At 48.6% G+C, this 27,461-nt stretch overlaps 1 protein-coding gene across 1 annotated transcript; it reads right to left on the bottom strand.

Moving 5' to 3' along the window:
• SCNN1G (sodium channel epithelial 1 subunit gamma) lies at window positions 1-27,252 on the bottom strand. The gene is made up of 13 exons (XM_060124069.1): window positions 27,141-27,252; window positions 23,473-23,820; window positions 21,241-21,550; window positions 19,362-19,552; window positions 18,265-18,368; window positions 15,547-15,710; window positions 6,012-6,110; window positions 4,363-4,480; window positions 3,709-3,787; window positions 3,568-3,625; window positions 3,321-3,379; window positions 1,881-1,956; window positions 1-1,591 (listed from the first exon to the last, which is right to left on the bottom strand). Exons 2-13 carry the CDS (start codon window positions 23,787-23,789, stop codon window positions 1,211-1,213), a joined length of 1,956 nt encoding a protein of 651 aa, XP_059980052.1. The 5' UTR covers window positions 23,790-23,820; window positions 27,141-27,252; the 3' UTR covers window positions 1-1,210.
• Between the last annotated feature and the right edge of the window lie 209 nt (window positions 27,253-27,461).

Here is a 27,461-nt window from a genome sequence, read left to right as displayed (position 1 = left end):
AAACACAGCCATAGACAATTAGGGAATGAATGGGCGTGACAGTGTTCCAATAAAATTTTATTACGGACACTGATATTTGAATTGCATATAATTTTCAGGTCACAAACTGTCCTTCTTTTGATATTTTTAATAATAGTGAAAAAACCCCACCAAAAACCATCCAACTCACTCTTAGGTCACAAGCAAAAATGGGATTTGGCCTGTGTGTTGTCATTTGCAGTCTCCTATGCCCATCTCTGTGAGCGCTTAGCACGGGAGCCAGAACACGGCCCTCGAGCTGACGTTGAGCACCTACTACGCGCTTAATACATGTTAGCTATTATCTCCCTGGGAGGTGTGAATACGCCAGGAGGCGGCTGTCCCCGTGGTTGGCTTGCTGGTGAGGCTCAGGCCATTGGTGGGGGTACGGGGTCTGCCTTGGAGGGGGAGCAGCTGAGCGGGTTATCAGGAGATAATCCGTTATGGCTCAGGCTACCACTGGACAGCAGTGTCCAACAGTGTTCTTTCCCTGGTCCTTCTCTGCTTGGGGAAAGGGCCCAGAGCACTGGCTTAGCTGCCCAGAATAGGCCCCACACCCCCCCTGGAGTGAGGACCTCCTGTCACACCCCCCAGGCCTCCCTCCAGTGTACCCTTCCCCTCCACACACTCCGAGCATTGTGGGCCAGCTCCCGCCTCAGGGTACAGAGCAGACCTCGCCCCAATGTCAGTGACTAAGCAGTTTATTCACAAACGGCTCCAGCTCCAGGCCTGAAGCTTCCTCCTTCCTATCTTTGGCACCAGGCAGTGATTGTCAGGCCTCAACACCTAAGGTCACATCCTTGGGTCCCAGCCCAGGCTGGGGGAGTGGCTGGAACCCCCAGCTCGGGGCTTTGGAGGAGTCTTTCTCTCCGAAGAACTCTGTCAGGCTTCACTCCTGGCCTTTGTCCAGGCCGGCCGCGTTTCCTCGGCCCCATCTGTCTCGGTAGCAGATGTCCTAAGGGTTTGGGCTGCAGGAACTAGCTCATCCTGGGCGGCTGCGAGCATTGCTGGGTGGGGTCCAACAGTCCCTTGCGCATGCCCAGGCCCCACCTTGTTCAAAGTAGACTTGTAGTCAATGTCTCTGAAAAGCCCAGAGGGGGTGCAGAGGATCCGCTCTGTGTGCAGGAGACAGGGTCTACGTTCTCAGACCATGGCTGGTGGTCCTGGCTCGGTCTCTCTTCCCCAGCCTACCTCAGGACTCAGCTGACACCTCAGTGCCTGTGAGCTGTCTGGAGAAGGCCCTCTCCAAGCGCAAGGTGTTGTATCTGGGGGGCGGCGTGCCCGGCACCTGGGCTGCTGGGGCTGGAGGTAGGCACAAGGCAGAGGTGAAAGTGGGCAGGTCATCGTCTATATTGAGGCCCAGGTTGTCCTGACCCTGAGGGCTGGGCGGAGCCTCGGGGCAGGGGGACGCCTGTCTCCGGGCCCACCACTCCTTGGCTTTGTGCCACTGGTGGCGTGCGACGATGGACAGGGAGTCGATGAAGAAGACCTCGATGATCTCAATGATGCAGACGATGGAGCAGCTCATCCACAGGCCCAGCTGGCCACCGATGTTGGACAGAAGCATCTCGATCTGCAAGGGAGGCCAAGCCAGACTATCAGGAGGGACCCCCGCCAAGTTGGCTTCGTGCAAAGACCCCAGTTCCCAAGGGAGTCACTGGCTAGCCCTGGCCCCGAACAGTTTGGGGGAAAATGGGGGCAGCCTTCCTGTCCCCTCTTACTCTGCCTGGTCTGAGGCTTGGTTGGTCTTTGGTGACCCTACGAGCTCAGGCTGGACCCCCACAATCTGACTCTGCTCCCCAAGGCCAGGCAGATGCGTACACTCGCAGACCCGGGGCAGGTCCCAGGAGGAAGCCACTCACGCTGTTGGCAGGGCTCTCCACGATGGATCTCTGGTTCAGGTCTTTGTAGAATATCAAAAGTTTGGCCAAGTCTGTCCTGTAAAGATTCCAATAGGCGGGGCCAAGGTGAGTTGGAGGCCTTTGCACTCTACCAGATGGACAGCCTCTCAGCATGGCTCTCTCTCTCCTGCCCAGCCCCCAGCAAGGACCAGGCTCTGAGCTCCACAGGGTCTTAGAACCTGGTTTATGGGTTTCCTTCTGCACCACAGAGCACATCTCTGGCCTGGGGCTGGTTCATTCATTCACTCAAAAACCATTTCCCCACCTGTAGACTAAGTTCTCTCAGCTGCATTCCCACAGCACAATGTTCTTCATTAAACCTTGACATTGTAGTTGTTTGATTGCAGTCTAAAACATGTACGGGAGACAGGCGAGTGATGTAACTGAACGAGGCAGGTTGGGTATAAGGTCATAATGATAACAACCATAATAACAGCTAGCATTTACTGACCATTTCCTGTGTTGCCAAGCACTGTAAGAACCTTATGTGTTCCAAGAACCTTATGTGAGTCAACTTATTTAATTCTCACAACAACTCTATGAGGCAGGTATGTTTTAATTGTACCCATTTTACAGATAGGGCAACTGAGACACAGATCGGATAAGTAACTTGCCCAAGACTACACAGCTCATGATTGGCAGAGCTGGTATTCAAACCTAGAAAGATCTGGCCCAGGGCTGGGCACTGTGGAGACAGTAGTGGCCCAGAGAGATGTGGGTTCACACGGCAATCCCCCCACCCTCTCCCATCTTTGTCTCCACCTGCTGAGGTCCCTGAACTCTGCCCTGGCTGATTTTTGCTAAAGGTCCCTTGGAAGTGAATTTCGATGTGGAAAATTCAAGTGGAATTAGAAGCTGCATGGCTCAAAGGAGTATTTTTCCAAGTGGGTCAAGATACATCAGGAAGCCATGAAATAAACTTACTGGGTCATGACCAGTACCTTTTACAAAATGAAATAGAAAAGATCAGATTGCATCCACAGAGAGATTCGAAATTTTTATCAACTGATATGGGCACTAATCATTCAGAATTGTGCTGTGACCAACTGGGATGGATGTAAACAATTGGTTTGGTACACGAGTGTGCAACATTTGAGAAGCAGCCCGAATGCATTGTACATCATAAGGGAGTACTGTTTCATGACAATTTTATTTCAGTTATGTATTCAATGGGCCACAATGGAAAAAGTATTTTCATACTGTGGGTCATGGTCAAAAAGTTTGAGAGCCCCAGGCCTCGAGCAGGGCCTGGCTCATGATAAGAACTCAGTAAATATTTGTTGCATAAAGAAATAATCAATGAATGAATGAAAAGGAGAGCGTTTGGCACTGAGGAGTCAAGTGAGGAGGCTGGGACGGGGGCTGGCAGAAGCAGAGGAGGCAGGGTGGAGGTCAACTTACTTGTTGAGTTTTTTCTTTATTTGGCCTTGGTCCCAAGTGAGAACAGACAGCAACCATTTCTGTGGTGGAGAAAGAAGTGGCCTGGGGATGCCTGGAGAGACCAGAGCCAGCCTGTCTGCCCTCCCCTCTCAGCCCCAGCCCCTGACCCAGGCCTCCCCTGTGGATCACCCCTGAGGTCAGAGGACACAATCAGGACATGAGGCTCCAGGCTGAGGGCTCTAGGGGCAAGAGAGGACAGAGAACTCACCTCGGAAACCTCAGATGGCCACTGCGCCAGACTGGTGGTCAGCGTCCACTCCTTAAAGCTACGTGGAGAAGGGCATGGAGTGAGGGTGGGTGGCCTGGCCCAGCCCAGCCCTGCTCATCCCACTGCTTTGGGTCCACTCACCTGCAGGCTTCCTTGCACATCGACTGGCAGCCCAGCTCTCCCCAGACAAAGGCCTGGTGCAGTTCGTAGTAGCAGTACACTGAGGGACAGAGTGCAGGGTGGCATGAGCTTTGGGGTCACAGGACCCTTCCTAGGGTTTTCCAGTGGTACCCCCATAGTCTCCTTTTAATGATTTCACCTTCCACTTTCTACAAACACTAGTTCTCTGGAAACAATTTCTGGCTTGTGATTTTGAGAGACAGAATACTGCCACAGCTAAGAACATGAGTTGGGGTCGGGGGCAGGTTAGCAGCCCTTGCTTTGGGTCTAGCTTTGTTGCTCCCTGGCTGTGTGACCTTGGGCAAGTTGCTTAACCTTTCTGAGCCTCAGTTACCTGTTCTGTCAGAGGATACTATCCATAGTTCCTACCTCCTGGAATTGACAGAGGTGGTCAAGGTTTTAGCACAAGCTGGGGTGTAGCATTTGATCCTTAATCAGAAAGTAGAATTCAAGCCAGGCTTCACAACAGGAGTGAAACTTGGTCGGTGTCTCTCTATCAATATCTCCCTCAGGCCAAAGGCCAGAGGGGCAGGGTCCCAGGAGCGCCTTAGCTATTGCCAGGGCTGGGCTGACCCCGCTCCTGGGGTGTGCAAGGCGGGGGTGCGTCTCACTCACTCCAGTTGGGGTGCTGACGGTAATTGCAGTAGTTGGCTCCCTGAGGTAGAGGCTGGCTGAACTGGGCACACCCACATTTCTCCACCATCTTTGCCTGGAAGCACGAGTGAAGGCAGATCTGAAAGACAAGACCCAGGAATTCCCTTAACCTCCTTGCACGTGGATGCCAGAGACCCCCTCCCTATATCCCTCAGTCTGAGAGGGTCAGCTTCCCACAGCCTTGGCAGACGGCATAATGTACCCCTCATGTCACAGCCGACTGGGCCACAGGGACAAAGCTAGAAAATTTATTGGGAATTTAAACAGATGTGGTTGCCAGGTTGAGCTAGAGCTGCGGTGGTCATTTTCCATCATGTAAGTGCTGACCCAGATATAAGTGGGAAACTTGGAGCAGGTGCTAAGAAACAGAGAAACAAACCCAGCCCCCAACTTTCCGATTCTCAGGTCCAAGCCCTCCAGACTGGATCCCTGGGGATCATAATATCCACGAAGCTTACAGCATAAAAGCTAACGGTGTGGGCTCGGAAGGCAGGCTGCTTGAGTTCAAATATCAGCTGTGCTACCTCCCAGCTGTGTGACCTCAGGCAAGTTACTTAATCTCTCTGATGCTTTGGTTTCTTCATTTTTGAAATAAGTATAACAAGGCCTACTTCATGAAGTTGTTGTGAGTATGAACTGAAAGATGTAAAGTGTTTGTAAATGGTAGCTTCTCACTAAATATTATCCAGAGTATCTTTCCAATGAGCTGACCCCCCACCCCCCACTTTCTTTTTTGGTCTTGAAGTCAGTGTGAATGTGTTTCTATTTCTTACAAGCAGACATTGTCTGACTACTGGTCTCTTTTCACTCAGTGTCTCCACCACCCCTCAGCTCAGCTCTGGTGGAAGCTAGTGGACTCAGTGCACTCAGGGCACGTGGTCCTTTTGTTCTGCTGGGATGATTCTCATTGGCTCTCTTAGTGTCCTGGTGGGAGGCGAAGGGCAGACTGCCAGAACAGGCGGCAGTGTAACAGGTGATCTCACTCAAGGGTTGACATAGGTAGTACACTAGCGGGTGGTGGAGATCATGGGGAACCAGAGAACATGTCTCGTTTGATAAGGCCACTCCACCCACTGTTTATCCTGTAGGAATATGGGCCCAATGTTGCCAGACCTTGTTTTTCAGGAGAAGCTAGAAATCTGGGTTTTCTTGTGAAATTCCCTGACTTTTAAACACCATCCAGGAAAACCAGGTGAGCAGGGTGGAAGGGACCTGGGAGCTGCCACTTAGCAGCCCCGGATCCAATCCAAACTGCCCTGGTGACTGCTGAAGGGCACACAAGTTGCCCAAAGCCATCAGCGGGTGAAGGGCACCCCTCACCCAGTGCCTCTCCCAGACTGCTTCCTCCTGTCCCTCGCTCGCCAAGGCCCACTTAGGAAGTGGATCTCAGCTGTACATTCTGTTCCATGCAAACCTCAATGAATCAATTAAGCTCTGGTTACAGATGGATTGAAGAGGACTGGGACCAGCTGGCACCACGTGCTCTTGAGGTCCTGAACCCCAGGATTCAAACCACAGTTCCCAGTCCCAGACACGCCCCAGCCTATATATAACTTTGTTTCCTGGGTCCAGGCCACAACCCGGGGCTGGGTGCTGCCTCCAGCCTGTACCTGGAGGGAATACGTAGCATTGTAGATGTTCGTGATCAGCACGCCATTCCAGTCCTCCGTGCACCGGCTGTAGGGCTCACTCAGCTTGAAGGACTCCGTCTGTAATCACAGCAGCACACATTCAGCCCTGACCTCCCCCAGGACCCAGACAAGGGGCATTTCTAGCAGCTTCGAGGAGCTGAGCAGCTACCCAGTCATTCATTTAACAGATATTTATTGAGCACCTACTAGGAGCTTTATGCTATTCTAGGCACTATGGAACACACAGTGATCAAAACAGACGAGTTCCATGCTCTTGTGGAGCTCACATTCTAGTGGGGTAGACAGATGGTCAAAAAGCCAATAAATCATTCTGGATCTTTTTTGATAGTGATCGATGAAACTGGGTAGAGACTAGAGGGGTTGGGAGGAGGGGGCAGTCTTTCCAAAAGTGATTAGGGAAGACGTCTTTGAGAAAAAGACAGGTTGGCTCGACATGGAATGGCAACAAAGAGCTGGACTTGCCAAGAAAGGTAGGAAGAGGATTAAGCAGAGGCAGCAGCAAGGCTGGAGGCGGGAGAGGGCCAGGGCGGCCGGAATGTGCTCCAAGGGAGAGCCGTCGCTGGAGATGAGGTCAGAGAGGGTTGCCAAGGCCAAATCATGGTGGCCTCCTATGCTGTGCTGAGAAATCTGGGTTTGGATTTGGTTTTCAGAATGTAGTGAGCCACTGGAGAATCCACGGGGAGGGGCTGGAGGGATTAGAAAGATGAGCAGTGACTGTGCTGCGCCGGGTCCTTGTCTCAATGAAGGACCCATTTCCTACCCTCTTGTCTTCTGGTCCCAGAAGCTGACTTGAAAAAATGGACTTTCTTAGAGAGGACCAAAGAATACCCAGCAGGGCAGAATGGTATCCTGACCAGAGGAGGTAAGAGCATCGTAACTCACTGTTCGAAAGCCTTATTAAATTATGTTTTATTATGGCTTACTACGTTTGGTTCTAGCTTAATATTTGTCACTGCAAAGGAACAATCCAGACAAGCCAATTAAGAAAAAAAAAAAAAAAAGGGTAATGTCTCCCAAGGGGGAAAACAACTGAATATATTGTGGCCATATCATAGCTAGGATTTGGGGTGTGTGTGTGTGTGTGTGTGTGTGTGTGTACAAAGAGTTTTGTTTTGTCTTTTATGAAATGGGGAGGGTAAAGGGCAAATGGATGGCAGATTTATGGGAGGGAAGAAAATTCTTTTTCCTTTGAAGAGTGGATGCACAGAGAAAAAGGTGATTGGGTCGGGGGAAGGAATCAAGAAGTTTGGCGCAGGTAGAAACTACAGACATCTCAAGTGGCTATAATCTCTTTCTGTCTGTATTATCATTCATCTGTTGACCCATTAGTCTCCCTCAATTAATTGCAAATTAATTTTCCCTCCGGGGCAAAAGTGCTCATTTGAAAACGTTTAAACGGAAGAAGCAGAGAGGAAAGTAGCCGTCTGGTTTCCTCTCTTCCCCCGGGGTACCCACTCCAACAGGTCAGATCTCGGTCCTGAGATCCAGACACACATCACACGTTCCCTTTGCCCTGCAATGTCCTCTTCTCACTAATAATAAAGAGTGAGCGTCTTTCCACGTCAGTACAGAATAAACAGACTTACTTCATTCCTCTAATAGCTGGGTAGCAAACTGATTTAGAGCTTCTAGTGCATGCCAGGGCTGGGCTGGGATCTGGGCACGAAGATGCCAAGCAGTGGCTTCCCTCGAGGACACCTCCATTCAGTGCTACCCTCTAAGCTTCTCCAAGCAGCAATCTCCCTGATCGGATGTCCCTTGGAGCCCCCAGGCCCAGGATGTCCACAGAGCCTAGAGCGTCAGCTACTAGGTACAGGGCTCTACCTGCCTGTGGGGAGAGTTCAACAGCCTGGCATCTAGGGGAGAGGGTCCGTCCACGCAGGTAAGCCCCGTGCAGCTGGTAAAGGTGGCTGAGGCTCTTTCTATGTTGAGAACCGGGCCATGGACCACTTCCAGAGAACCGACTGTGAGAAGCCATATTGTGATCTTTACGCTTTTTGAGTACTTGATGGCCCTTTACTTTGCAACGACGCTTATCAAACTCAGAGCTCCTGGGTTATTCAGGTTACTTCCTGAAACACCTGGGGCTGGGGCAGATGGGGCCAATGGCCTTTTGAGAGGGGAAGAGAGGTCTTTAGCTTCTCAAAGCCTCAGCTAGATGTACTTGGACAGAGCCCCGGCTTGCTCTCACTCCCTCTCCCCCGCCGCCTTTCATTCCCCCACTTCAGTGTCAGTTTACCAGAAGTGCTGATCTGGGCAGCGTGGGGAAACATTTTGGCTTCTGTCTTGACCCCTAGGGACCCAAAAATGAGAATGGGTATATATGTATGTGTGTGTGAGAGTGTGTGCAAGTTTAGATGGATAGATAGATAGGTAGATAGATAGATATGTGTGTGGCATGCACAGGTATGTGTAGGTGTGATTAGGCGCCTGTGTGCACACGTGTTGTATGTGGGTGTATGTGGGAACAGGACTCATTTTTTATCAAAATGAGGTCCTATCTGCTTCCTTCTGAGAATCCTGGAGGGGGAGGGCAGTTGCACAGTCCTTAGCTCACCTCTTTAAAGGTATGAACTGTGCCAGGGAAAAGCCCAGGTGGCAGCAGGAGGCTCTAGGTGGAATTATGGGTGTTTTAACTCTTTTTTCTTTTGTCCTGTTTTTAAATTGTAATAAATTATAAAAGTTATTTGTAATGTTATAAAATAATTTATAGATATAAATAATTATAAAAGTTATTTTTATGTTTCTAATCAACGGAGGAAAAAAGAATTATGCAACATACGAAGTTAGGACTACTTGTTAAGAATTTGGAGGAATTCTGCATTTCACATCCTGCAGAAATAAAATTCTAGTGGGTTAAACTATTAAATGAAATAATAAAATAACTGGAAGGAAAATCAGCTCAGTATCTGATCTCAAGGAGGGAAAATCCTCAATAAACATAATGACTAAAGAAGAAAACAAAGATTTTGACTATGTAAACATCTGATGTTTTTGCATGTGAAAAAGTAGCATAATGAAAACCAAAATGAAAGCACACACTGGGAAAGATATTTGCAACACATATGGCAAATAATTAGTACTTTCTATATACTATATGGAACAGATCAGTATCTTACTCAATATCTCACTCAGAAGGGTGTCACGAGGACAAGAAAAATCTTCCCTAACCCCTCTTTTTGGCTCAAATATTCTTCCTTCCCTTCACATCTCTTTTCTTAAAAAAATGTATAGTAAATAGCCAATATTTTTGGAGCACCCAATACATGCCAAGAACTGTTTTCAATTTTCACATGAATCAACTCATTGAATTCTCACCAGACTATGCAGTAACATTATTATCATCCCCATTTTACAGATGAGGTAACTGAGACACAGAGATCACACGATCAAAATGCAAAGCTGGGGTTTGGACCCCAGTTGTCTGGCTCCGAAGTCTGAGCCCTTAATCCCTGTTATACATACGCTTGTGAAGAGAAGTGTGTGCATGCTTTAAGATAAAAATGTACAGTGGGAGGATTTCCCTGGTGGCTCACTGGTTAAGAATCTGCCTGCCAATGCAGGGGACACGGGTTAGAGACCTGGTACAGGAAGATCCCACGTGCCGTGGAGCAACTAAGCCCGTGCACCACAACTACTGAGCCTGTGCTCTAGAGCCTGCGAGCCACAACTGCTGAGCCCGCATGCCACAACTACCGAAGCCCACGCACCTAGAGCTCATGCTCTGCAACAAGAGAAGCCACCGCCATGAGAAGCCCGTGCACCTCAACGAAGAGTAGCCACCGCTCGCCGCAACTAGAGAAAGCCGCGCGCAGCAACGAAGACCCAACGCAGCCAAAAATAAATAAATAGATCTTAAAAAAAAATGTACAGTAAGGTTCGCAATGACAGTGAAGTCTCGCCCCTCTCCGGGGCCTGGCTCCACACTCCCCTGGGTGGATTTGCCCTTGCCTGCCTCCTCATCTCTCATTCGTGATCCAACCCATTGTACTTTGGTTTCTGTTCCACTCCGTCCACTGAAAACTGCTCTGGCAGAGAACCGATGACCTCTTGGCTGCCCAACCCAACAGCTTTTGCCCTTTACCTTGCTTGACCTCTCAACTGCGTTTGGCACCCTAGCTAACACCTTCCTGGAAACCCTCTTCGTTTCTCTGACACCAACCCTTCCAGCTTCTGCTGCTACTTTGGTCCCTCTATTTCTCCATTTTCTTTCTGCTCAGCCCTTAAACATTTGCATTCTGTCTCAGGTCTTGGGTGATGGCATTCCTTTCCAAGTCTAGAATTATGCTAGATGTAACTCCACCCTCAACCCCGCCGTGGCCCCCGGACTTTTCTCCTGAGCTCCAGGTTCACAGCATCTACTGGCAGGATGTTTTCACCTTGATTTCCCAAAGGCACAACAACTTGGGTATGTCCCAAACTGAAGTGGTTCTTTTCTCCCCCAAACCTACTCTTCTTGTATTTCCCTAATTTAGAACCTGACACTTCCATCCGCCCCACTACCCAAGCCAGAACCTAACTATCAATCTAGCTCCCCCTGGCCTTTCCTCAGTGACCTCGGTTGTCAAACCCTGTTGCTTGTAATACCTCTCAAATCCATTCACTTCTGCTCATCCCCACAGCCATCGCCTCAGCTAGGGCCTCATCATTTCCTTCTAGCGTTACTGTAAATACTGCGCTGTCTCCAGTATCTTTTTTTTTTAAAAATAAATTTATTTATTTATTTTTGGCTGTGTTGGGTCTTCGTTTCTGTGCGAGGGCTTTCTCTAGTTGCGGCGAGCGGGGTCCACTCTTCATCGCAGTGCGCGGGCCTCTCACTATCGCGGCCTCTCTTTTTGCGGAGCACAGGCTCCAGACGCGCAGGCTCAGTGGCCATGGCTCACGGGCCCAGTTGCTCCGTGGCATGTGGGATCTTCCCAGACCAGGGCTCGAACCCATGACCCCTGCATTGGCAGGCAGATTCTCAACCACTGCGCCACCAGGGAAACCCTCCAGTATCTTGATTGCACTTCAGCCAAAGCGGTTTTTTTTTTATTTTATTATTTATTTATTTATTTTTTTTGCGGTACGCAGGCCTCTCACTGTTGTGGCCTCTTCCGTTGCAGAGCACAGGCTCCGGACGCACAGGCTCAGCAGCCATGGCTCACGGGCCCAGCCGCTCCGCGGCATGTGGGATCTTCCCGGACTGGGGCACGAACCCATGTCCCCTGCATCGGCAGGCGGACTCTCAACCACTGTGCCACCAGGGAAGCCCCAAAGCGGTTTTTCAGAATGCCTCACTACATGGCTTCAAATCCTTCCTGCGACCCCTTTGTAATTGCTATGCCCTTCGTCTGGACTAGCCTTTCCTGATACTATTTGCCTGACAATTGTCCTTTAAGAATCCATCACCTAGAAAGCCTTCACCAAAAGCTTCTGTCCCGGCTCCCAGCCACCCATCCATCCATCCAACAATATTTACTGAGGACCTACTACGTTCTAAGAACTGAGCCTGGGAACAAGATAGAGAAGGTCCCTGTTCTCACAGAGCTTGGACTTGCGTTGCAAAGGTATGTTATCGTCTCTTAAAGGTGAATCTTTGAAGGTAGGTGCTCTGTTGTATCCGTCTCTGAATATCCAGTGCTTTGGACACACATGCCTCGGTGAATGAAGGAAGATTAGTTGACCAACTGCCTAACAAACTGAGTCTACCAGTTTAACATGCCTATCGAAAGGAAATAAATAACTAAATAAAAAATAAATAAGAAAGGAAGTCTAGTTTGTTTGGACTTATTCTAGTGGCTCTCTGGTGACTGCTCAGTAATCCCTAGTTTTTTGTTGTTTTAAATGCTCATAAGTCAGAACTAGAGCTTCCTGACCCTGCTCTGTGGCTTTGATTTTGTATATCTCAAATTAAGTGTAGCAGAAAACCGACCCATGCCTTTGTTTACCATCATTGCTAGAGAGAGCATTTGCTTAACAGTGTGATGGATATTTCTCTAAGCTCAGGGAAGAAAACCAGAGGGCAATTCCTTAGTTTTTGTATTTTCCCAAGCTCTAAGTGCGCAGACACTGTGAGAGGCAGAAGGTAAGAATGTGCTGCAAATCCCAGGTGCTTCTTCAAGGTATAAAGCTGCCTGAGAAATGTTGGATCAAAATGTTCGCTATTCTGATCTGGGAGTTTTGTAATCTGCCAGTGAACAGAGATAGAGACCTGGCTCCTTAAGTAGTAAGCTAAAGGGACTTCCCTGGTGGCCCAGTGGTTGTCTCCGTGCTCCCAATTCAGGGGGCATGGGTTTGATCCCTGTTTGGGGAACTAAGATCCCGCATGCCGCACGGTGAGGCCAAAAAAAAAAAAAAAAAATGATAGTAACTTAAAGTCTTTTCAAACCACAGTTCGAGCAGGTTGGGGCTCAAGAGTTTTCCTTGGGCAATCAGCATTCACACAGCCCAAGCTGGTACACAACACTTCTCATGTTGGAACAAATTTCCCACATTGAACAAAGCCACTAAATGACACGGCTTCACAGATGGTACCATCCTGCTGTTTTCTCTTGTCCAGGGTTGCCTTTGAGGGGACATGGTGAGGCACCGAAGCCACAGATGCCAGTTTATCTTCTCTGCTGTCTCAACTTAAATACCACTTCCTCAGGAAAGCACCCCTTGAACTTCCCCTCTTCTCCCTATTAAAAAGCCCTAAATCAGGCATCTCTGTGATATGCTCTCATGCATCCTGTATTTCTCCTTCTTAGCACCTATGATGATTAGAGTTAATCACCTGTGCAATTTTTTGTTTGTTATTGATTCTCTCTGCTAGACCCTAAGTTCTAAAAGGACAGCGACAGTCCCGGGGACACGGATGTAGCCCCAGCATCTAGCACACAGGATGTGCTCAGAAAATGCTTGTTGAATGAATAGATGATGGAGGAATATACAATCCCCAATGCCCACCATATCACTTTATAACTCACTCCGAAGCCATCATTTATGGCTGTGCTAAACTTTGGTGTCATCCTAGCTTTACTTTCTCTTAGGAAGACACACTTTTCTTCTCTCATTCTGAACTACTCAGGTTTCTAAAGCTGAGGTTCCTGAGTTTGTGGCCTCTTGAAATGACCACTGGAGTTTGGTAAAAATACAGATCCTTGGGCTCATCTCTCAGAGACATTGATTCAGTAGATCTGAATCTACTGATCAACAAGTTTGGAAACGACTGCGCTGGAGGAAAACTTTGTGAGGGATGAGGTCTAATATGTTTAATTTGGGATACTGAGGTTGGATATAAACAAAGGCATGAGCAAAGAATCCACAAGGAGATTTTTTTTCCTCCATAAATAGGTGAAAAAATGCCACTAAGAATGACTGTCAAAAATTATAATAGGGTTTCCCTGGTGGCGCAGTGGTTGAGAGTGCGCCTGCCGATGCAGGGGACACGGGTTCGTGCCCCGGTCCGGGAAGATCCCACATGCCACGGAGCGGCTGGGCCCGTGAGCCATGGCCGCTGAGCCTGCGCGTCCAGAGCCTGTGCTCCGCAACGGGAGAGGCCACAACAGTGAGAGGCCCGCGTACCATAAAAACAAACAAACAAACAACAAACAAACAAACCAAAAAAATTATAATAGATACCATTTTTTTCTTGACAGATTAGCAAAGATTAAAAATTGGTTAATACCCGTGTGGATACAACCTTATTGGAGGACAACTTGGCTAATATGCATACTGATTGATATACTTCTAGGAAGCAATCGATGACTACACCTCACATTGCACCATTGCTTTTAGCTGTACCTGGAAACAATCTCAAGTCTATCAACAGGGAATTGCTTCAATAACTCACCCACACAATGGACTATTATGGGTCTTTAAGCAGAATGAGGCAGAATCTATATGTGTATTCACATGGAACTATTTCCAAGCCATAGTATCAAGTGAAAAATGGGGCACAGAGATGGAAACAACCTAAGTGTCCATCATCGGATGAATGGATAAAGAAGATGTGGCATATATATACAATGGAATATTACTCAGCCATAAAAAGAAACGAAATTGAGCTATTTGTAATGAGGTGGATAGACCTAGAGTCTGTCATACAGAGTGAAGTAAGTCAGAAAGAGAGAGACAAATACCGTATGCTAACACATATATATGGAATTTAAGAAAAAAAAATGTCATGAAAAACCTAGGGGTGAAACAGGAATAAAGACACAGACTTACTAGAGAATGGACTTGAGGCTATGGGGAGGGGGAAGGGTAAACTGTGACAAAGCGGGAGAGTGGCATGGACATATATGCACTACCAAACGTAAGGTAGATAGCTAGTGGGAAGCAGCCGCATAGCACAGGGAGATCAGCTCGGTGCTTTGTGACCGCCTGGAGGGGTGGGATAGGGAGGGTGGGAGGGAGGGAGACGCAAGCGGGAAGAGATATGGGAACATATGTATATATATAACTGATTCATTTTGTTGTGAAGCTGAAACTAACATACCATTGTAAAGCAATTATACTCCAATAAAGATGTTAAAATGAAAAAAAAAAAGAAAAATGGGGCAGAACAGTATTTTGTATTTGCATGAAAGGAGAAATGCCTATACCCACACACACATGCTTGAAGCAGACTATCACATCCCTGGCGGAACACAGAAGCAGCAGCAATAGTCTCCGTGAAGAGGAAGGAGGGAACCAGAGGTCAGGGATAGAAGGGAGATACACCTGCATGGTAGGCTCCTTGTACTGTTTGGGTTTTTTACTTTGTGCATATACTCCCTTTAAATAAGTACTTAATAGTTATTCTATTAGATAGAGCAAGAGACAGAGACAGAGAGTGAGAGAGTGAGACAGAGTGAGACAGAGACTGGCATAAAAAGACCCCAGGCCTGCAAACAAGAGACTGTACAAGCATGGCCAGGGGCGTCTGAGCACACTCCTCGCCTTGCCCTTGTGCTTCCATTGGGCGTGACTGACTCAGGGATTGGAGTCTGCAGCCCAGATGTGCTTTCATTGACAGGTGTGAGTGTTCTCAGCACCTATTGAGGTCAGAAAAGGTCAAAGACTTGAGGGGAGTGGCTCTCGGTAAATGAGGTGAAACTGATGGAAGTAGGATGGTCCAAATAGACCTTTGATGGCCCAATGACTTTCCAATCGTGGTTTACATGCCCCAGTGGCCTCTAGGTGTCCCAGAAAGGTGTTAATCTGCTCTATTTATATTAGTGACAAATACATAGTTAGTGTCTGACCAGCACATGTTCCATAAATGCTGACATTTGTCTCTGGAACAAGGAAGGTTCCTTCAATTCTTATCCAAAATGGCATCCTGTCCTTGTTCATCCATACAAAAGATACAAAGACAGCCTTTAGTATAACTACTAGAATGACCACTGGGGTAACCATTGGAAAATACTAGACCATGCTTCCTTTTGAAACCAACAGTCTTTTCCATAAGCTGCACCTCACTGGTTATCCTTCAACAAAATCTGTCCTCCTCACCAAGCCAACGGGAATCAGAAAATTCTCTTACCAGGTGCATCCCTATGGAGGTGGCCATGGCCGTCTCAATCTCTGTTCCCACATCCTCGATGAAGGGGTACTCAAACTGCCGATGGACAATCACCTTAGCCCCAGTGGAGGACACCAGGAAGGGGTTGTACTCCTCTTCGTTTAGGTACAAGATGACCTGCAGCCCTGGGAGGATAAGGCAGCCTGCTGTGGTCAAAAGCCAGGAGAACGTTCCCTGGTGGTAGCCTACCTCTCCCACTGCTCTGAGATTCTCAAAACCAAGACCCAGGCATTTCCCACAAGTGAAAGGTAGACAAAGGTGAGACTGGAAACTCCAGCCTGACTTGTTCACTGCTCTGTCTCCAGGGCTTAGCACAAAATAGGGCTCAGAAACAGTGTCACCACTGCAGGTTTGCTAAGCATAAGGAAAACTACTACCCTGCCCAAGACACGAATCTCCATGTGGTTCTTTGAGATGGGGAGTTCTGCTGGGCACCCAAAGGGACACACAGAGCTGTGGCTGCTTCAACCCTCAGGGAGAGACACCAGTGGTGAATCTGATCACTGGCCTAACTCCTCTCCCTGTTCCCACTCTTTTTTTTTTTTCTCTTGCGCCTGCAGTCTCATCTGAGCCCAGCAGCCAGAGGGACCTTTTCAAATCAGGAATCAGATCAGGTCACTCCCTTGCCTGAAACTCTTCAGTGGCATTTCATTGCATACACGGGTATGCCATAGAATAAAGTCCAGAAACCTGACTGTGGCTCTCAGGGAGATGATGATGCCTCCCTCCTCATTCCACTCTCCCCTTCCATCAGGAAGCTCCAAGCAGGCTGGGCTTCTTTCTGTTTCTGCAGCACACCAAATCCATTTCCTTCTTGGGGTCCTTGGACTTGCTAGTGCCCAAAATGCTCTTCCATGGACCTTAATGCGTATTTTCCATCTTTAAATAACCCTCCTTCCAGAGGCCTTTCTGGACCTCCTTATCTGAAATAAACCCCCCATCTCAGCCCCAGCCACTCTCTCTACCCTTGCGCTGCTTTGTTTTCCTCATAGCGCTCGCTAGGATTGATAACCAGATAATATCTATGTGCTTGTTCACTCATTTATCTGTCTCTCTGCAACAAAATGCAAGCTCCCTGAAAGCAGAGATGGCATCTGTCTTATTCACCACTGTATCCCTAAGACTTGGAAGAGAGCCTGGCATACAGAAGACACTCAATAAACATTTGGTAAACAAATGAGAGCAGCCCCTATATGAGTTGAAAGAAGAGAACTTTGAGAGTTATTCTGACTTCTTCTATTTGTAAGTAAAGGAAACAAAGCCCAGAGTGGGGAAGCTATTTGCTCAAGGTCACACAGCCCACATTCAGCAGAGCCAGGATTGTGCAACAGTTCCCAGACTACTTCTTCTTCCCACTGACGTGTGTGCCCTGAATTATGGTTTCTTGCAGATTTGGTAAGAACGCAGAGAATACAGTAACAAAGATGAGGTGTCCAGGTAGGTTTTCCTCCATGACAAGATCTTGCCTTTCCTTGTAGGAGTATATCTATATATCAAATCATGTTCAATTTGTTTAGGACCTTTCAAGAATTCCTTTTGTAGGTAAACCAGTCCAGTCTGTTGAGTTCCTGCCTTCTCTACAAAAGTCACAGTAGTAGAGTAGTAGTAATACTAATACTGGAGGTAGTAATTATTGGTGGTGATAGTAGTAGCAGCAGCAATGGTAGTAATGGTAGTAATAGTAGTAATGACAACCACATCTAGCATTTATTGTGTGTATAGTGTGTGTTATGGACTGAATTTTGTGTCTCTCCGCAGGTTGCCCCTCCACCCTATTCATATGTTGAAGTCAATGTGATTGTATTTGGAGATTCAGACTTCAGGCAGGTAATTAAGGTTAAATGAGGTCATGAGGGTGGGCCCTAATCCCATAGGATTAGTGTTCTCCTAAGAAGAGGAAGAGCCAAAAAAGCTCTCTCTCTCCACAGAAGACAGGCCATGTGTGGACACAGAGAGAAGATGGCCAACTGCAAGCCAGCAAGAGAGTCCTCACCAGAAACTGAATTTGCCAGCAACTTGACCATGGATTTCCAATCTCCAGCACTGTGAGAAAATAAATGTCTGTTGTTTAAGTCACCCATCTGTAATATTTTGCTATGGCAGCTCAACCGAACTAATACAGTGTGTATCAGGTCTTATTCTAAGTGCTTTTTATATTTTGTCTTCTCAATTACCTTGTATCATCGATACTACTATTATTCCCTCATTATAGATGAAGGGGTGTAACTTGCACTGGGTCACACAGTGAGTGGCTGAGCTGGGCTTTGGCTCCAGAATCTGTCACCTTAACCAAGATAAAGGTGTGTTTGCTTCCCTAATCTCCTGTTCAGCACGTCTGGATTTAAGTCCATCTGGAAGCTGCCTGCCCAGCATTACTCACTCCAGTTACAAGCTTAAACCCGAGTGGTTTCCCTGGGAGAAGAAACCCCAGGGTTGTCCGTGTTGCTCTCTCGAAAGCAAAGAGGAGATGTCAAAAAGGAAAACAGACTCTGATAAAGAAGGAAAGAACCGACATGGATGTTGATGGAAACACTGCAAGAAGAAAAGTTGTGCCCCAAGTTTCTGGCCAGGTGGGGCAAACCTGCATCTCTGGAAGGCCTAAAGCATCCCCAATTGTCCTGCTGCCAGCGTGCTTGCCATTAGAGCACCCCAGGGTCTCCTTGGTGCAGATTCCCTTACCGTATTCACTGCCTCCCATGGAGGTGCTGAGGATAGTCTCATTCTGTCTATTGTTGAATGTGTAGCAATTCCCATACATTGGATGGTGGAAACGTGTGAAGTTCCTATCGGGGGGGAGAATACAGGTCAGAAAAGGGCCGTGCTGGGAACTCCCCTCATGCACCTGAGCTGAAGTCCCAATGGGCAGTGCTAATGGGCCAGCTCTCTTTTGTGGACAGTGGATGATAGACATGACTTACTTCCCCCATCTTTCCTCTGATAGATGACAAACAAGGCCCCTCGTCCAATTGACACATGTTGATGGAGAACCGCTCTCTGCTTTCTGTTCTCCCTCTTAATCTTCTCACCTCCATCTCCATCCTGACTTGGCATTCTTTGTGCCAATATATCTGCCCCCCATTTCCTCTCCTCTTGAATTTCTCAGCCAACACTTGACTTTTTTCCATCCCAATTCCTAGCAAATTATCCCCAGAAAAGGAATTACATCATATGTGTCCTTATACTGACTTTAGAACCCAACCTTCAGGGAGACACGATTCCAATCACTCAGTTTTCGCAAGGGTCAGTATATCAACTAACATATAGAAAGGCTTAGCATTTCAAAAGAATGAAGAAAGCACTTCAGATAAGCAGGAACACTCTAGAATGTCCCATGACTGCCCAGTCTCTACCAGGAAACTGAGTGTTTCTTAAAGGTGGAAAGTTCTGAAAGTTCACACATCTGTACATAGACCTTTCTTCCCTCCCTCTTCTTTCCTTCTCTCCTTCCTCCCTTGCTTCTTTCCTTCCTGTACTAGATCAGTGGTTCTCACTGGTATGGGTGATAGTAATATGCAAGGTTATATGTCCACCATCAACTACTCTGTTTCTATGAGTAATTTAATGAATTTAAGAATATTTTGACTCTACACCATCTCCACCTTCCTCACTGACTCTAGAGCTGAGCTCCTGTATAAGTCGTTTTCCAAAAGTCATGGTCAGTGAGAAGAGCACCTGTTGCTCCCAAGACCTCTAGTTGAGCTTCAGGTGCACGCAAGGAGCCCAGCACTCAGAGCCGCTGGTCCTTGGAGCTGCGAGAGCAGCCTTCCCCTACTGACCTGGCATCACAGGACTCCCCATCAAAGAAGCAGGTGACCAGCAGCTCCTCAGCAGAGTAGCTCATGTTGATTTTCTTCTCCAGAGACACCTGTGCCATGATGTTCATGTAGTGCAACTTGTACCACTCCCGGATGGCATTAACCCCCGAGGTGAAGGTGTAGACTGCACAGCTGGATGTGTCATTTGAACACTGTGAATAGGAGGAGACACCAGGATGGAACTATCAGCCCTACCAGTGGCCTTCAGAAGGACTGTAAGGAACTGAAACTCTAGATCAAACACTCAGGGGAACAGGAGGGATATCTGGGGCAAGGATGGGCTTCTTCTCATTTCTGGGGCCTGGGATACATCATTCTCAAGCCTCAAGGACCAAGAAGGGGCTGAGTAAGGAAGGACACAGAGCCTCACTCTCATGACTCCCTACCAAGTGAGAAGCAAAATCAGCTTCTTCAGGGTCTCCAGACATCCAGGCTTTGACTGATTATGGCTACTGAGTTCCCACCCAACTCTCACCATTTCTTATTGGGTCAACAGTCTAGAAATCGAGATTCTAGCCCAGACTCTGCCACGACCTCTCTGCAGAATCTTGGGCAAGGCATTACCTATCCATTATTTCACCTACAAAATGTTGACCAAAATACCATCCTTCCCCACCTCACATGGTAGTTGGGAGGACCAGCATTTAAAATACATAATAATGAGAGTTTTATAGGGAAACTGTGGTATATTCCAGATGTTCTCATCACACAGGACTTGAAAACTCTCCTAAAAGATGGACACCAGGTCTTCCCTGGTGGCGCAGTGGTTGAGAGTCCGCCTGCCGATGCAGGGGGGACACGGGTTCGTGCCCCGGTCCGGGAGGATCCCACATGCCGTGGAATGGCTGGGCCCGTGAGCCATGGCCGCTGAGCCTGCATGTCCGGAGCCTGTGCTCCGCAATGGCAGAGGCCACAACAGTGAGAGGCCCGCGTACCGCAAAAAAAAAAAAAAAAAAAAAAAGATGGACACCAAAGGATGGATTTTGGTATCAAGGAGAACTTTATCTTACATAAGGACCCAGGAAGACTTCAAAAAGGCTCAATGATTTAGAGAAAGGCCATTTTCCCCCAGGATTTGCAACCAGAGCCATGAAGTCTCACAATCAGCAACCGAGACTATAAAGTGGAGGTAGTTCTCATCTTGCAGAGGTGGCTGGGGCACGGAGAGGAGGGTGATGGCTGAGTTTGGCCAGGAAGACAATGGAATTCATTTCTGGTGAATGGCTGCTTCTTCAGAGTCCCTCAAATGGGACCAAGAAGGAGAGATGAGAAGTCAAGCTTTAGTACCTCATGAAGGCAAGTGCTGCTGGGAACACTGTGTTTCTGCTGCTCATTTTCTATTTTCTTCCTTCTGGTATCTGCACCCCAATTTGGCTTTGGTAGAATTTCCTTCCACTCTTTGGATACAGTCAGCTGAGACTGTCCATCAAGATGTCCTACCCTATGTGAGCCACCAGCTGACCCAAACGTGTCCAATCAGATAGTCCCCAAATGGGATCTGAATCCATCTTTATGGTTGGATTAACAAAAAGACTGAAAACAGTTGCAGCTTATTTAATCCAGTAGCAGTATCTGAAATGACTTTTCGTCATTTCTTGCCACCGGGATCCCTGGATCTTCCCTAATTTCTGTCCTTCAAGAGGCCTCCATGAGCTACTGGTTACCTTCTAAGACATTTTAATCTTAAGATTGCCTGGATCAGTTTCAGTTGCTTGCAGCTGATTCACCCTAACTGCGTGTGTTTCTTCCTGTGGGACTATAGGGCTAATGGCAAAGGAGAAACCTCCCTGGACACACTGTCCCATCCCATTCCCCGAAACCGTGAGGATGTGCATCTTACCAGCTGGAATCCTACCAAGCCCTTGGACTCATAGACGTGCACGACGTCTGATGCCGTGTGAACGATTCTGCCACTGACTTTCCGCTTCCGTCCTGTGCGGAAGTCCCTTGCCTTGCTTGTCTCACCCTTTTCGAAGGCCAGCAGTGGGATCAGGTTGAGGAATTTCGACCCTGTGCCCTTCCTGGCCGAACTCCAGGACTCTGCCTCTCGGCGTTTCCGAGATGTAATCTCTGAAAAGCCAAACAGGGTCTTCAAGCTCCCTCTGGTCTCCTGTTCCAACTCAGCTAGAAGGTCCCGCACGGCACTGTACCTGTCAAGGTGGGAAGGGGGAGTCAGGGATGGAAAACCCCTCTGGCAGAAAGCTGGCACTACCCCATGCTGCTTTCCATCGATGTGTGTCAGCCTGTGCCCATCACCCCAGAGCACTTGGCCAAGAAAACCAGGCCTTTTATAATTTGCCCCCTCCAATGTGACCACTGGCTCAAGTAAATGGGGCAGGCTCCCATATGACCCTTGTGAGGCTTCCTGTGGTTTCACCTTTGCCACCACTGTCTGCTTGCTCTCAGAGTGTGTTGATGAGTTTGCCCCAACCAGCATTTCTGGAGTGGTGACTGTCAGGTGCCTCCCATAAACCAGCCACAGTGAAGACAAGTAAATAACTGCTAACCAGGAGTTTCCCCAGGGGGCGGGCTCTGTCTCGACCCAGCATACTTGCCCCTGTCCATGGGTTCTCCTCGAATCAATGCTGGGAGGGAAGAGGTATAACTGTTACCTTGACAGCCCCCAAGGACACAGAAGCATGATCTGGGAGTTGACTACATGAAGCATAACAACACCATCTTTTAATTTTCACAATACCAAATGGTCCTGGCCTCCCTCTTAACTCTCCCCACTCTCTCTCTCCCTTGCTAGGGGCACAGGCCACACAGCATAGTGACTGAGCGTATAAACTCCAGAGCCAGACTACCTGGGTTCCAGTTCCCCATTCTGGTTCTGGATGTGTGACACTGGACAAGCCGTTTAGCCTTTCTGTGTCTCAGTTTCCCCACCTGTAAAATGGGGTTATTGGCAAGAGTCAATGAGTTTATTCTATCTATCATCTATCTATCTATCTATCTATCTATCCATCCATCCATGTATCTCTGTGTGTATGTATGTATATACACATATATATATATACACACACACACATATATGCTGTTAAATGGTCACTGTTATTAATTTTATTAGTGTAATTATATTTGTTAATATTTCAATCCTCTACTACAGCATCAGCTGCACTAGGACAAAGGCTGTGTTTGGGTCATTCACTTCCATGCCCCAGAATCTAGCAAAGTGAATGACAATTTGTAGATGCTGAGTAACATATTATGGAACAATGGATGAAAGGAAGAAAGGAGGGGGGTGGGAAGGAGGGAGGGTGAGGTAAAGGGAGGAAAGGAGGGAGGGAGCGAGGGACGGAGAAAGGAAGGAAGGGAGAAAGAAAGATAGACTTTGAGGTGGAGGATGAGTTTAGACCTGATTTTGATGTTGAGCTTTGCCATCAACTCATTGATGACTCTGGGCGAGAGAGTCGCCCCTGCTCTTCCCTTCTCCCCACCCTCACACCTGCTCTGACAAATTCTGCCAGATTCCGATGTGCCTCACAGATCAGTTTTCAATAATCCTGAGAAGGATTCCAATGACCCACTTAGAACAGGTCCTGCAGCAGACAATTGGGCAGTACCAAGGGCTGATCCTGCCCAGAGCCCAGTGATCTCAATTAGTGGGGCTGGGTTCGCTCAGATGAGCTGAGATGCTTCTGGAAGTCACCTAGGTGTCATGTCTGAGTCAGCCTCCAGCTCACATTCAGGGGAGAGTGAGGGTGTGAGCTTGGAGAGCTCAGGGGAAATGGCTAAGCTGGGCTGTGTGTGTGTGTGTATGTGTGTGTGTGTGTGTGTATCTCCAGGGTAGGAGGAATGCTAGTTCATTCCAGGCTCAACCACCAAGCAAAAGTGATCCTTGCAGCCTCCCTCTCTTGCCTTCCTTGAGCTAGCCCATGCTGAGAAGTAGCTGAGGGACTGAAACCTTGGTACAGATTTCAAACCTGGGAGAGGGCAGTTTCCCAACACTGGCAATGAATTCAAATTTCTAAAAAGCATGATTGCAGGCTGGAGTGTGTCACCTTTGGGAGGGGCCTTGGCACCTGGAGGGGGCGTGACCCCCCTCCCTGTCCCTCCTCCTTCCTCTTACCTGTAAGGATTGATGTTGCAGATGGTGACAGCAGGAAAATCCAGCTTCTGGAAGTGGACTTTGATGGAGACAGAGACGGTGTAGAAGGATGAGATGAGGAGGGCACACTGCCAGAAAATGAGGGCCACGGCTGTCAGCGTGAACAGAATCCAGAGCAGGCGTCGGAGGCGGCCACGGGACACCACGATGCGGCGGCAGCCGTGGGTGTTGGTGTTCAGACAGTACCACCTCATCAGCTCTTTGATGGTAGGTGCCTGAGGTCCCCTCACGGGCAGATTCTTCTTGATTTTGGCTTTGATCTTCTCTCCAGCAGCCATGGTGAAGATGGGACTTGGCGGGGCAGGCAAGCTGGAGGGGCAGAGAAAAAAAAGCAGGTGAGTGGGTACAGCCCGGAGGCTGGGCGCTGGGAAACACCAGCCCTCATGTCCTCAGAGGCTGCCTTCCTCTTTCCCTCTGGCCTGGACAGTCTGTTTTGAGGCCTTGACCCTTGCTCCAGGATATTTGCTTTTGGGCCACCACAGCTGCCAAAGAGCTGCCTCCTTCTCTTGTGGCCCCCAGGCCAAGCTCTCTGGAGGCTGGGTGAGGTGTAACCTGTGAAATCACTGCACGGTTTGCAGGAACTTCCCCCTAGGTGCTTGGAGCAGGAACCCTCTGGGCAGCCCCATCCCAGCCAGCCTCCACGCCCCTCTTATCAAGCTCCATCGTGATCAGAGCATCGAGGGGTCTGATCTTAGTGTCTCCATTAGCTTGCCTTCCTTAGGGCATCGTTCCTGCCTCGCCCTGCCCTCTGGTGCCCAGCTCAGCGTCTGGCACAGAGCAAGCACCTTGCAAATCGATTCTAACAGATAAAATCTGCCAAGAGAATTTCCGGGCAGCCACCCTAGATCATGTCCAGTCCCTTCCCAGCCCAGCTGTATCTTCCCAGCCTTTTCTCAGCTGCTTTACTACAAGTGGAGTGTTTCTGTTTCGTTTCTGTTTCACTTCTCTTTACTGTCAAGCCCTTAGTGTTTCTAGAGCACCTGATATAATAATAGCCTACAAATATTGACCACTTAATATTTGCCAGGCACCATGCCATATTTCCTTGATTCTAAGAGAATTTGGAGAGTACACTTTGATTTAATAACAACTTTGTCTGGGGAAGAGTGTTGGAAAGCAAATGACCGTGTTCATCAATATACATGCTGCCCCTGAATTACAGAAACTTTACAATGTGAAATAATAATCTTTTAAAAAATGAACTAAAATAATATATAGTCTCATTAGCCTCACAAATGCATACAGTCTCTCTCTCCATATATCATATATATAATCAATCTCTCTCCAAATATATATAATCTCTCTATATATTTCAGTTCATGTTTCAACAATGCCGTAAGGCAGGCATACTATTATTACTTCCAGATTACAGAGGAGGAAAATGAGCTCAGAGAGGAGGAGTAACTTGTGCAAAATTACACAGCTAGGAAGTGGAGGCGCTGGATTGGAATCTTGCAGCCTTTATCACCATGGTATATGCCTTGAGGGGCCCGGTATTGTGCTGGGTGCTGCCCCCTCCCCAAGACAGTTAATTAACAGTCCGTGGGACTAAAGTGGGGGGTGGAAAGAGATGGAATCCTGAGCTATTTATTCCCAAACTCTGGGTAGGTAGTGTGGCCACTTCCTAACACTAGTATTGGTGAGCACTGGTACTGGGGAGGGGGAATATGGAAACTCTGTTTCCTATGCCTACCGTAGGTGACAGCGGCAAATTAGGATATACTCGAATTTGGAGTAGGATATACAGGGCAGTCCCCATGCCCCATCACATTCTTCAGGCAGGATTCTGGCATTGAGGAAATACTTTTTCTCCACCCTGAACCCATGGGGTATTATCCAAAATCGGGAGCTGGGGCAAAGGTGGGAGGCTTTCAAGTTAATGATGTTAGTGGGTTTCAGGTTTATGATGGCAAGGATGTAGAGTGCTGTGGAAGGAAGGTGAGACGTCCAAAGGCAGCCAGCCCACTCTAACCCTCCACAGACGTATATGATCTTGCTGTGATCTCTGACCCTCAAAATTATGCAAGAAGCCTCTTGGCAAGAAGAATGTGATTTACTGTGTTTTATCATTTAAAATATTGCCCATCCTCATCTCCTCTCTCACTACAATCCAAAAGCAAAAATTAGCAAGAGTTTGTTTTAAGAAACCTAGATCCAGGTACAATTTCCTGTCAAATAAAACTGCAACCCAGGGAAGATTTTCTCCTCTGTGAACGTTCAACAGAAACTGTGATTCTGGAAGCTTCTGTCATCAAACCCTCCATTTTCTCACTGAAGATAACTCCTGGGGTCCCTCTGCCCCATCAGCCCCTTATCCAGGACTACCTTGACCCCAGTGGATCAGCCACCAATGTTAGTGAAACCACAGGTGAAAGAAGGGAACCCATCTTGCACAGCATAAAGCATATACATGTTCACACAAATAATATTTCAACTTATAAACAAAGCAAGGTTGTAGCTACCTTTAGGTTATACTGCTTGATTAAACATGATGCCCCTGTGGAAGAATTAGTAGCTGACACCCAGCACTCACTCTTCTAAGCACTTTCCAGGTATTAACTCATTTAATTTCCACAAATATCTTCTGAGATAGGCATCATAATTTTCCCCATTATACACATGAAATTGAGACACTGAGAGGTTAAGTAGCCTGCCCAAGGTCACCCTAGAAAGTGGCTGAGTTGGGATTTGAAACCATGCCTTTAACTACAAACTGCTCCTCAAATAATAATAATAATAACAGTAACAACAACAGCAACAGCACGAACAACAGAAATAATAGCAGCTATCATTTATTGACCCCTTACTCTACTCCCAGACTTCCTCCTCCTACTCTTTTCACACATTACCTTATTTAATCCCCATTATTATTACATGAGGCACAGAGAAGAAGACGGAGGTGCAGAGTTTAGGCAACTTGTCCGATGCCACACGGGGAGGAAGGATTAAAAGAATTCTCTGGAGTTCCGGAGTCCCTCATGATTCTCTACTGCACCCCTCTCGCCCATTCCCGACGTCAACTATCCCCTAGACCTCAGTGATGGAACCCAAGCCTTGGGCTCTGGGCGCCAGGCCCGCGCTCATCCCGGGGGGCGACTCTGCAGCCCCTGACCTCCCCGCGCCGAGAGACCGGCTGCTGTGGCCGAAGCCACGTCTGCCCCAGGGCAGCCCGCGCTGAGGCCGCCGGAGAGAACCCAACCAACCCGCTTCAAGTGTTTGCTACATTCTGCAACCCCTGTCACCACAGAGAAAACATTCCAGAGGGGAAAAGGAACGATCGCGGTCAGGTCCACGCGTCTCACCAAGGCCAGGAAGGGAGTGAGCGGGTGCTGGGTGGAGAGACGAGGCGGGGCGCGGCCCCGGACACCCCAGACTCGGTTTCTGAGTAACTCAGAAACGTCTCCCGCCCCAGCTCTCCGTCCCGGGCCACGGCGAGGGCAGACAGCAGAAAGCTGGACCGAATGGACTTGGGAAGGTGTCCCAGCATCCCAGGTACCGGGAGGCAGCCCCGGGCTGATGCCCGCTCCGCCGCCGACCGGGAGGGCAGTGTCCGGGAAGCCCGGGGACCCCGAGGCCACTCCGGTGCCTGAAACCCCCGTGCTGGTGCGACCCGACCCGGCTGGGCTCACCTCACTCAGTTTCGAAGGGTCCGCGGCTAGCGTGTGCGCGATCCGGGTACGCTCCGTTCTGCTCCTCCTACAGCGAGAGCATCCCGCAGCCCCAGAGACCAAGGCTCGTGTGGGTTGGGCCCCGCCCCTGTAGCCCCGCCCCTGTAGCCCCGCCCCCTGTAGCCCCCTCCCCTCTGACCCCGACCCCGCCTGCCCAGGTGTATTTCCCCAGCGGCCGAGGACTCGCTGCAGCCCAGAGTGGGCCGCGATTCTGCAGCGCCCCCTGCCATCCTGAGGCCGCACTGCGCCCCAGCCCATCCTGCGCGGCGCTTTTAGGTGGTA

The sequence above is a fragment of the Lagenorhynchus albirostris genome, chromosome 15, assembly GCF_949774975.1.
Source record: "Lagenorhynchus albirostris chromosome 15, mLagAlb1.1, whole genome shotgun sequence".
Classification (NCBI taxonomy): Eukaryota; Metazoa; Chordata; class Mammalia; order Artiodactyla; family Delphinidae; genus Lagenorhynchus; species Lagenorhynchus albirostris.
Note: the sequence above shows the minus strand (reverse complement) of the source record. Positions and strands in the feature narration are given on the sequence as shown.